The sequence below is a fragment of the Poecilia reticulata genome, linkage group LG21, assembly GCF_000633615.1.
Source record: "Poecilia reticulata strain Guanapo linkage group LG21, Guppy_female_1.0+MT, whole genome shotgun sequence".
Taxonomy (NCBI): Eukaryota; Metazoa; Chordata; class Actinopteri; order Cyprinodontiformes; family Poeciliidae; genus Poecilia; species Poecilia reticulata.
This window is the reverse complement of record NC_024351.1, coordinates 3,269,948-3,281,817: the sequence shown is the minus strand read 5'-3', so window position 1 is coordinate 3,281,817 and position 11,870 is coordinate 3,269,948. Positions and strand designations below refer to the sequence as shown.

The window sequence follows — 11,870 nt, the reverse complement described above, 5'->3', positions numbered from 1 at the left end:
ATCCCCCTCCATTCTTTTCACTTACAATAAACTCCATTGTCATCATCTGGTTAACAGAGAAACCATTTAACCCACAAATGAACTTTAACTCATTGCTCTTTGTTTTTCCGTTAGATGCCCCATGTACGGAGTCCTAAACAGGACAAAACTAGGGCTGGGCGATATGGCTAAAAAATAAAATTACCTTTTTTTTTCACACCACATTTGATTTAAACTGATTATTTTCTCGCTTTCTTTTCTAAAAAAGAAAAAAAGAAAAAGAAATTACAAATGAATATTCAATTTCAATTATCCATTATAATAAATTTTGTTTAATTACAAGAATACAGCTATAATATTAGCAGAATAGAGATGCAATTTTACCAAAAAAACATCTTAAAATTATCAGTCATGCTGATTATCAGAATCAGCATGACTATGTTAGATTCTTAGTCGTGCTGATGTGTTAAAAGATCATTATCTTATCTTTGAAACCAATTCCAAAGTACAACTTCACAAACTGCTCAACATTCCTCATGTTTTATTATTTCTTTAATCTCATAAAATTATTACTTCATTCTGCTACTATTATACTTTATTCTGGTAATATTAACATTTCATTCTTGCATTTTTTTAAATTTATCCTCACATCACAACAACTGTGTGGTTGTAATATTATGACTAATTTTAACCTTTTAAAACAAGATGGCAGCTTTAGCTGACATTACTCTGAACTATGTGAGCCCAAGGAGTGGATTGGTGTAATAAAATCCTGATATTCCAAGCATTAAATCCTCAAAAACCAATCAATAAAATTGATTTATTGCCCAGCCCTAGACCAAAGTTGCCTTCCAGTCGTTTTGTTGGTTCAGTTAGAGGCAGTGGAAGTGTAAATACAGACAGACGGAGTGTTAGAAGCAGCTGGATTTCATCACCACACAGAACTGTTGGTCCACTGGAAACCAAAAACACTCTCAGTGGGGTCGTCCGGTCACAAACAGGATCCACACACATCAATCACAAGAAACTATAACGCTATGGTGTCTACGGTGTACCGTGTGTTCGTCAGTGACGGGTTTGAATCCACTTATCTTTAAATAATTCTGGCAACACTTTTGTTTCGAACCGTTAAAAACTGTACTGGTTTTGATCTGCCTCTGGTTAAAACGTAACGAGGCTTAAAAGCACCGCAGATTTATGTTATTATTACAATAAGCTAGAATTTAAGTTCAGAGCTAGCCCTTTTTTAGTGCAGCTAACCACAAATTCACTGTTTTGCAAACCACTAATTAATAAATACGTCTGACTTTTACTTGAATTTGTTTTCGCCTTACTTTTAAAGTTTTATTCTGTTGTCTTAAAATCAGTGCAGTTTTCCTGGTTGCTTGGAAATATAATAAAAACACAGAGGTGGAAACGGTTTGAACTGCGACGCTAACGATTACCAAATGCCACTGGAGCGGCCACCAGGGGGAGCCAGAATCCGAGCAGAGGACCTCTTCGGGATGTGGTCGTCAACTTGAGAACCTGAGAGGAAAAATCCATTTAAATAACACCTTTTTAGTTACAACGAGGAATAGATTAGTTTAAAAGTTTAATTTAAGCCACCTGACAGACTAAAGGAGGACTCATGGAGGTCTCGGACACCCTGGTGGGCCCGAACGGCCGGCTTGTTTGGCGACTCGCCGTCGATCGGACCCAAACCGAGCTCCTTCTTCATCGTGTTCGCAACCTTGGCCACATCACCAGAATAAGGATCCCTTTCTACGCCTTTATAGGCCTGGTTCTGAAACAAGGAGTTCAAAGGTCAACAATAATCCACACAACTAAGCCTGTTGCAATAAATCAATAAATCGCATGATAAATTTAAACAAACTTATTAATTTCCATTTGTTGTTTTCCTCTTTTCTCTTTTTCTACCAAAAACTGGATGATAAAGGTCTTCAGTCTTCAGTCTGCTGCTTTGGTCTGAACAGAGACTTCATTAATTCATTTTATTTATTTATTTTGAATATTGAAAATGTCTTCCAGGTCCAGTGTTAAATGTTCATCAGAATTTAAAGTTTATTGATCTTGGAGTTTTTATTTTTGTGCTTATTTTATGTATAAAACTATCTGGTTTCAACTGTAAACGAAGATGGTCCCAAATTATCCTCCAGTAACTTCAACATATTTTTACTCACGTAAAAGTAAAAAGTAGACATTCAAGAAATTACTCAAGTAAGAGTAAAAAGGTATTTGGTTAAAAAGTAACTCAAGTACTGAGTAACTGATCAAATTATCAATCATTTAATATTTAAAAATTACATAATCAGACACATCAAAGTATAATTTTGGCATTTTAAGGACGAAAATGTCAATAATTCATGTGACTAACAAAAACTAACAACAAATGTTTCCAAATCAGTTTCCTTGAATAAAAAAGAAACAAAAGTTAAAGTTTCATAACTTTAACTTTTATAAAACTTGTGAAACTTAAACAAAAACTGCAGGTCTGAGTCTTTGGTGAATTTCTGGTTCAAACATGTTGTTTTTCATTCAGCTGGTAGAAAATCAAGAAATTTTACTCAAGTAAAAGTAAAAAGTACAACATAGTAAAAGTACTCCTAAAAGTAAATTTTTTCGAACAAATGTTATTGAGTAAAAGTAACTAGTTACTACCTGACACTGACTGGAAGTAACGTTTTAAACATTTAGACTTTTAATCAAGCGATGTTATAAAACAGCCATTTGAATGTCAAGCACTTTCAAAGACCTTATACAGAAATGAAGCACTTTCCAAACATTAAAAATTTAATTATTTTTGATAAATAAATAAAATGCAGTGAGCAGAGCAGAGAGTCTGGCATGAAGGGAGGTTTCACAGATTTCAGCAGGATAAAAACAGAGTCAGCGCATAAAGAGAGCATCAGCTCCAAATCCCCGACAGCCTGTCAGATCAGCAGAGTCAGACTCAACATGGCGGCTGCGCTGACTGCCAGCTGACTCAGCACATTCTCCCTGATTCACTTTAACAAGTTGAGCAGAAAACGGGGGGCAGGAAACGAACGCACCTTTTCTCTCTGGACCATCTTCTTGTAGAGGTAGTCGGGGAAGGTGCGCTGCGGGTAGAACTTCCCGGAGCCTTCGGCACACATGAACACGCCGTTCTCACACACCAGGCGTCCCCGGCTGATGGTGACCAGAGGAACGCCGTGGCAGCGCATCCCCTCGTACAGGTTGAAGTCTCCGCCCTGCACCTGGGTGCTCAGGGAGATCGTCCTGTACGAGACGAAAGCAGAGCATAAAACTTAGATCCTATCAATCTCCTGCTTCATTTGTCTCATCCTGAAACACTTAAACTAAACTCCTCCACTTGGGGCATCGTAATAATCTAGAGATGCACCAGTCCACTACTTCACATCTGATACCAGTACAGATATTAGTTTCAGGTTACCTGGTTGCATCGGGGTCCCAGACCACCACATCAGCGTCGGCTCCAGGGATGATCCGACCTTTGCGTGGATACAGGTTGTAGATTTTGGCTGCGTTGGAGCTGGTCACAGCCACAAAACGATTCTCATCCATTTTTCCTGTCACCTGCAAACATGATGTGACATTTTAATACTGTGAAAAAAGAAATTCAGATTTGTCCGTTTGCTTAAAGGGGACCTATTGAGCAAAATTCACTTTCTGTATGTTTCTGTACTTCCATTTGGTTAAATTTATATTTTTGGGAAAACGAATTGTTTCAAAAACCTTCCGAATGTAACGTCACATTCTACTGGAACTGCACCGTTACCTAGCAACCCCACGCCCGTAACCTAGCAACCCAAGCAAACTGGCTTCACCGCTGTACAATGGCTGCTGGAAAAGACAAGTGTTTTCATGTTGACTTCCCATCCAGAAACAATTTGCTGCATTCATGTTGGTTGTGCAGGAGGCTCTACTTCTGCTTTTCAAAGATGTACGGCTCTATAATTGCACATTTGTTTGCATCCATTTTCATGTGCGAGTATAAACGTTGAGTTTGGGGAGCATCTCCAGCAGCAACTTATTTGAACTTAAAGTGACAGAGATCCTAAAACAGCTCATTTGGAAAGGATTAGACTTTAATATCATTATCTAAGAATGACTTTGTGAACATGTGTTTTGTGAACATGTCTCCTGTTCAAGGAGGTATAATTGGTCACCTTTAAAGAACAGATTTTGCTGACTGACAGTGTTTAAGCCATCACTTTTATTACTGCGTGCTCGTGTGCATACCACTCCTCTTTCCCAAATGACACTCATCCGGTCCTGGACCCCCGCCACTCCATGAGGGATCTTGGTGAAGTCTTCTTTGCCCAAAGCTCTCTGCTTGGTGCTGAACGGACGGTGCTCTGAAGCAACGACGCTCAGAGTGTCACTGGAAGCAGAACAAGCCCCATCATTCCAGTAACTCTGCTAACGAACCGATTAAAAACATTTTCTGATGTCTACGAGTCGTACTTTCCCAGCAGGCCCATGAGGTAGCTCGGCGTGTTTGGGTCCAGGCGCAGAGGAGGGACGATGACATGAGCAGCAGCGTGAGTCCAGTCCTGGTGGTAGTACTGGTTCCCATTCAGCACAGCGTGAGCTACAGTGGTCTCAGCGTGGACCACCTTCCCTGGAAACGTAACCAGTTTACTGTCTTTTCTGTGATAATAATCACCTGTTGAGGATTAATATCGACCGGTTTAAACATAAATACAAAGCTATGCTACTCACATTGTACAGGGAAGAAGGGAATTAACACAAATATGAGTTTTTCCTTCGTTTCTTCTGTTACTATTACCACTATTGGCAGCTTATTATTCTTATCTTACTGTTGTTATTATTATCATGAGGTTTGTTCCGCTCTCTAATCTGGGTTAAATAACCCAGATTAAGAAGGATTTATAGGTGTACATTAGTAATTATTCTGATGCTGTATGTCCAGTTGTTATTTATAATTGTCATCATTACTGATATCATCTGTAGATTTTCTTGTCTTGTTATGAGTTAGTTTGTAACCATTTTGTCTGTGTAATATAATTTATTTGTTGGCTCTTTAGCCCAGTATATTGAACATGAATGTTTTAATTACTGTACAAATTGTTTGATAATTATTGAGTCAGTAAGTAATATATTTCATTAAACTGAGATAAGGGGGTTAAATAAGTGTTTACTTCTTCCTACACCTTTAAAAAACAGAAAAGTGGTGGTAAAGTAATTATTTTGTCCTTGGTTATCTCTGTCTTACTGATTGCTTTTTTTCCTTATTTTTAAAAACCAATCAAATAAATTCTGACCAGACAAACACTGACCCTGCATCTTAGCAGCAGCAATCATGTCTCCAGCGAGCATACTGGACACATTCACCAGGTAGATGGGACAGCGCGCCTACAATCACAAAACCATTCAGTTATTTACACAAATTAACTAAAAATACATTTATGTCAAATATTCCAATGTAATTTTTAAATATTGACTGCAAAACAAACACAGACAGGATGGATGGGGTACTTATATACTGGGAAAAAGGCCTAGACATTTTATTTCTATGTATTTTTTCAGATCAAATCGAACTTCAGACTGAAGCTTTGATAAAACCAAAGAAATCGAGAACTTTACCCTGTTGGCGATTGTGATGGCCCTGTGAGTGGCTTCAGACTCCAGCTGCAGTCAACGACACACAGAGAAAGTCACACAGTTTCAAACATTTAATATCCGGTCTTCAGAAATTCTGAAAATTATTTATTAGGGCTGAATCGATCACTGAAATAACTGTCAACTGATTTAGTAATCAAATAGTCGTTAAATGACAAAAAAAAGACTTAAACAGACTTTAAAAAAAAGGCCATATTGAGAGCAGTAATTAATCAAAACTGCATAAAAATTTATACATTTTGCATTTATGATAACATAAAAAATCTTTGTAAATATGTCCTATACAAAACTCAAGTGGTAGTTTTAGCTTCACCCAGTTCAAATTTTGTGGGAAAAGAAAATTTACTAATCACCTTGTGGTATCCAATTATTAATCGGTTAATCAAAAATAGTCCCAGATTAGCCCTTCACTAATCAATACAGTGATTTTAAATGAGATTTTCACATTTTGATATTAGAAGTGTTTTTTAAAGTTGCAGATGAATCTCTTGCAATAAAAGATTGGGCGTATGCTAAAGGAACGTTATGTTGTTACATTTTTTGGCAATAAAATGTTTATTTTCTTATTTAATATAGGAACTGAAGTGTTTATTTGTATTTTTAATGTATATATAGTATTATACACTGCTCAAAAAAATAAAGGGAACACTTTAACATTTAAGTGAACACTGAAGTGTTCCCTTTATTTTTTTGAGCAGTATATAAAAAAGCTTAAATATAAAATCTTAATAATGTGCCAAAAAGTTTTTATACGTTTAATCGATTGTCAAAACAATTGATAAAATAAGCGACAGTTGCACCCGTTGTTTAGTGGTGAACATCAGATCCTTGTATATCATGTGTATCTCTAACTCACTCACATAGCTACAGCTTTGTCCACAATCAGAGTCAATTTTATTAGTCAGAAAAAGTTACAAGTTGATGCACCAATTTGGCTCAAAATCTCTGAAAAATTACCTCCTCTGGTCGACTTATCTCTATTCCTTCTGGTCCAGAGATTCCCAGATCCAGAGCCTCTTTGGCACCCTGGCAACACATAAACCATCAAGTTTAATTGTATCTCTTTTAAAAGTAAACAAGATGATTCTCCACATTGAAACCCATCAGACGTTGTCTTGTGGGTAGAAACGAGGATGCACCTCTGCCACGAGCTCTCCGTTTTCAGCGTGCACACGTGCAATGGCTCCGATGTCCTTGCAGGTCTGCAGAGTCTGATACAGCTCTGAGTCCCGCAGCATCATCAGGTCTTTGTAGGCCATGAACATCTGGAAGGAGTTCACGCCATGCTCCCTCACCAGGCTCTCCATCTCATTGCGTACCTGTCACACATTGTGCAACTGTGTTTTTATTAGAGGTTTAACACGAGGTCTGTGCACCTTTTCCTCAGTCTACACCTGATTGGTCCGAGAACAAAACACTAATTTATCAACAAAAAAAAAAAAGAATTTCAATAACATTGTATTACCTTCCTGCTCAAATTAAATGCGTAAATACAGAAAGTCACTAAAAATAAATCTAAAAATTGCTCTTGTGAAGTTTTCTGGCATTTAGCAAATAGATATAATTTTGGTAATTCCAACTAACCCGAAACAAGAAAAGTTTAGTCTGAAAAAAGTCTATTATCATCTATTTATGAAAAAAAATTACTGACATTTTCAAACCGTATGAAAACTTCTGGTTTCAACAATAAATAACATTTTCAAAACAAAAATTTTTAATCAAACGTTGGATTGGTTGTATTTTATTACAAAACTGTGCAGTTTGAATATCAAGCACTTTCCAGGGATTTCAAGCACCTGTGCAGATCATGAGTTTATACTGTTACACTCAGGCCATGGGATAATGTCTTGCTACAAGTGAAATAATCTGCCAATGAATTTACTACATTGTTTGTAGTAAATTTCAAGTATCCAAAGATATTTGCGCTAGAAGCCAGACCAAAATAATTTGGTGAGATTTAGTGTTTTTGCAGTGAGGATGTAATGAAGTGTGACACATGCACATCGCCAGCAGATGATCCAGTGCAGACGCTGCAGCCAAAGGCTGAATAAGGCAGGTTAACGCATACAGTCTGACTAATGTGCCCACTGAGCATGTGTATTAACCCAATTTCTGTTGGTTCAATCTAGGTCAAAACGCAACTTGCTCATAAATAAAAAAAAGAAGGCTTCACTGCTTACTCTGCGTAGAAGATAATAAAATGTGTTTCTACTGTTTTTAAGCTGTTCCTCGTCTTGTTGGGCTTACCTTTGGTCCCCACCAGGTGACCCCGACATGCAGCGCGTAGTCGCAGCAGGCCTTGGCGTCTGCCAGACTGCGGCAGCTCTCATAAGCGTCCAGCAGGGAGCAGTGCTGCTCAGGCAGGACCAGAGCCATCACCATGGTGGTACCACCCATCAGAGCCGCCTAGGTGGGGGAGACAGGGACAGCGGGTTGGTTAGGAGGAAGAAAGGATGGGGGGGAAACAGGGGTTTAAAACGAGAACAATTAGTCCACTGTAAAATAGAGACACTGTTTGTCTTGAGACAATAAACCTTCCCTATGAGCTGATGTCTCATCATCAAACGGGCTTTTATTTAGTGACTGCACACAGCATGGAGAACAGAAAACAAGTTCGATGGAAAATGGAAGCAAGTCAGTGGAGATTGGCTTAAACCTAAAGCAAAAAAAACAGTTTTAATTCATTTTTAAATCTTATCCTTTATTAGGGCTGAAACGACTAATCGGATTAATCATGATTATTCAATTTGGTAATCGATTAATCACTAACTGAAGTATAATTGACAAAATAATGTATTTATTTAAAGAACAACATAATCACAGCAGTAATTGACCCAAGACTGTACAAAAATAAATGCATACATATTGCATTTAAGATGGAATAAAAAAGACAACTTTGAATATATGTTCAACCTAAAACTCAAGTGGCAGTTTTAGCTTCACCTGGTTCAAATTATATGGAAAAAAAGTCCTATTAATTGCCTTTACTATAAAATTATTAATCAGTAAATCAAAAATGTTAGCTGCAGATGCATCTTTCTCTACATACCATAAAATGTTGATGCATTTTTGGCAATAAAATATTTAATTTCTTATTTTAAAAAATTTATTGATTTGTTTATTTGCATTTTTAATGTTGCATAAAAAAGTTTAAATGAAAAATCTGCAGAAGGTTCCAATTGATTTATTTATCCATCCATCCATCCATCCATCCATCCATCCATCCATTCATCCATTTTCTTTACACCCGTGTCCCTCAGTGGGGCTGGGAGATTTATTTATCTATTGATTAATAAATCAATTATAAACTAACATAATCATTAGTTGCAACTCTACCTTTCGTGACTCTTTTCAGCAAACCTCCAGAAATAAACAACCAAATGTAAAATTATTAGGATAAAAAAGAAAATGTGTCAAGAGATCAAACTAAAAGGTATGAGAGGAAAGAAGTGACAGAGAAACAAAGATGAGGAAAAATGAGGTTGTGAATTTAGCATAACCATGACAACAGATACTGTTCAACCATGCCTGTCGAGTGTCCCCACCCTTTTCCTCCTCTTCTTTTCTCCACTGAATACATTCAATATCTTCCCAGAAAGTCTGGTAGGATATTACAGAGCAAGAGATCCAACAAACAGGTGTATTTTTTTATAAGACATCACAAACAGATAGCGTTTAAACCATATTACTTGTAATATTCTCTGATGCTTCCTCTGTCTACTGCTCGGTCTTCAGTTCAATAACTATTGAATTATACAAAAGAAAATGTTGCCACAAATGAAAACAAACAAAAATCACTATCCTTCAAGTAACCTCAATAAAATAAAATCAGATTACATTCAAATATTCGTGTGTCAGCACTGAATCCCTGAGGCAGACTCCGATGGGGGCGGAGCCAAAGTGTTTGGAGTGACGGACCCGCCAACCAATGAGCTGCCCCAATTTATGATTGCCATAGAAACCAGTCAGAATGATCTGCAGCGTCAGCGGAGAAAAAGTCACCGCATGTGTGTGTAGCGTCATTCATCACTGTCAGATAATGCTAATGTGTGTGTGTGTGCGTGTTGACATATCCATGAGGGTGTGAAAGATCAGGGATTGTGGGATTTGGGCTTCAGGGCCTAGATTAAAATTTACTGCCACTCTGTAAAAGCTCAGACAAAAACAGAAATAAGGATTAAAAAAAGATTAAGAAACTCAAAGGGAAATATTTATTTTTATCTTCAGGATCTGAAGTGAGCAAGTCAAAGTGTTGGATTGCTGTGTTACAGCCTGAACAGTCTCCACTGTATATTTCAAACCTGTTATCAAAGGAATATCCAAATTTAGATTATTATAAATGGCAAATCTGCTGCAAAGAGAAGAAACACCAGCATCAGTCAGAAGCCTGATTACATGTGATATGATTCTGGGTAATATATTCTTTTAAATAAACCTCCTTGTTCTACATTAATCACGTTGCATCCCATCACATATTTTATGTAGCATTTCATACAGGTTCGTTTAAAAAATAAACATAAAAGTAAAATAAACTGAAAACTGTCAACTACATGAAAAGAACATCTAAAAGAATGAACTATAAAATAAAGTTGGTGTCATTTTTGGAAAATCTGGATTTCTTTTTAAACAATCCACTTGTTGGGTTTCCATAGTGACGTCAGGGCGGCCATCTTGTTTTACAGCTTCTGTTTATTTCGACTTTGAATTCAGGTCAACTCACAGAAGGAATGATTGAAATAAAATCCAGTTTATGCATTTTTTAAAGGGAAAAATGACGGAAAAAACCTACTAAAATAAGAAATTAAATTTTGAATAAAAAAAGTTGAGATTTAAATTTTAAACCATTTTGCCCAGTCCTAGTAGAAGCCAAATCTTAAGTCATCAGAACAAACGTGAGACAAGGCACTTCATAAGAGTTTTTTGACAAAAAGCTGGAAACCTATCAACTATAAATATTGTATATTTTCCATCTCGGAGAAGCATCAGAACTGAACATGTAACATGAATTCAGCTCTGTAAAAACCTAAGAGCCCACTAAGCCCCCTGAAAACCTCCTGGATTTTCATCCAAATATTGACCTCTGAACTCTTCCTGAGTTAAAACATTAGTATTGTTGTTTCTAAATGAACATAAACTTGTTTTATTTGTATTATTTGAGGTCTGAAAGCTCTGCATCTTTTTCCTTATTTTGACCATTTCTCATATTCTGCTAATAAATACATTTTTGCTTGTATTGTCAGAGACAAGTCAGTAGCTCATAGAATAAAAGAACAATGTTCATTTTACTCAAACATAAACCTATAAAGAGTAAAATCAGAGAAACTGGTCATTTTAAGTGGTGTCTTAGTTTTTTCAACAGCTGTATTCATTGTATGATGTAATTAAATATTTAACGCACTGACAGCATGCAGATTCTGTTATAATTACACATACATTAGATTTGTTATAATCCACATAATAAAACCTACTTGATAAGTGAGCATCAAGCAGAAGTTAAGGATCACACAGAAACGACAGGGTTCAAAATAAATCCCCTCTCTATTTAAGAGCCTCAAACCCGTACTGTGAAATAATCTGGTAATAGAAAAGAACCAGAGTTATAAAACCTGGGGGATTATTCCCAGAGAAACAGCTGGGGATAAAAGAGTCTCTGTATGTTTGGCAGATTCCCACTGCAGCCTCTGATCATCTTCTATCAACACCAATACATCACAGCTGAACCCTGCATTCATGTCTCCAACCTGCAGGTAAATTAAAATAATCTCTGCAGTGACAGAGACGGATCTGAAAATGTCAGGGAAATATTCTGTTTCAGTCGGTTTGATGGATGTAGTTCAGCAGAAACTGCCAGCCACAGCAGATCAAAGATCAAGATTACTATGATTTCAGTAACAATGACCCTCTAAACCAGTGGTTCTTAACCTGGGTTCGCTCGAACCCCAGGGGTTCGATGAGTCGGTCCCAGGGGTTCGGTGGAGCCTCTGCCACGGAGGTAAAGACACACTTGTGTAAAGTCGTGATGACGCCCCGCTTTGCCATCACTTGYTGCAGAGGATCACGTTACATTGCTTAGCCAATCAGAGGATCACGTTACATTGCTTAGCCAATCAGAGCTGCGGAGGAGCCCTGATTGAAGGAGCTCCACTCTCATCATGGATTTGAACTTTACTTTAGCAAAGCTCAAAGGTTTTACCAAATTCTATAGTCTAAATCTGCTCCTTAGTCGCATCTTTTCGGGGTTG

The 11,870-nt window shown here is 37.2% G+C and overlaps 1 protein-coding gene across 1 annotated transcript in view; it reads right to left on the bottom strand.

The window, feature by feature from the left end:
• Nucleotides 1–262: 262 nt before the first annotated feature.
• Nucleotides 263–11,870, bottom strand: part of LOC103457274 (dihydropyrimidinase-related protein 5) — a 31,232-nt gene continuing 19,624 nt past the window's right edge. The window contains exons 4-14 of the mRNA XM_008397290.2: nt 7,876–8,034; nt 6,768–6,947; nt 6,586–6,654; nt 5,593–5,637; nt 5,286–5,361; nt 4,450–4,606; nt 4,225–4,366; nt 3,416–3,558; nt 3,033–3,240; nt 1,588–1,765; nt 263–1,506 (exon numbers count right to left, since the gene is read on the bottom strand). Coding sequence (XP_008395512.1) covers nt 1,421–1,506; nt 1,588–1,765; nt 3,033–3,240; nt 3,416–3,558; nt 4,225–4,366; nt 4,450–4,606; nt 5,286–5,361; nt 5,593–5,637; nt 6,586–6,654; nt 6,768–6,947; nt 7,876–8,034 — 1,443 coding nt within the window. The 3' untranslated portion in view covers nt 263–1,420. The remainder of the gene's footprint in view (nt 1,507–1,587; nt 1,766–3,032; nt 3,241–3,415; nt 3,559–4,224; nt 4,367–4,449; nt 4,607–5,285; nt 5,362–5,592; nt 5,638–6,585; nt 6,655–6,767; nt 6,948–7,875; nt 8,035–11,870) is intronic.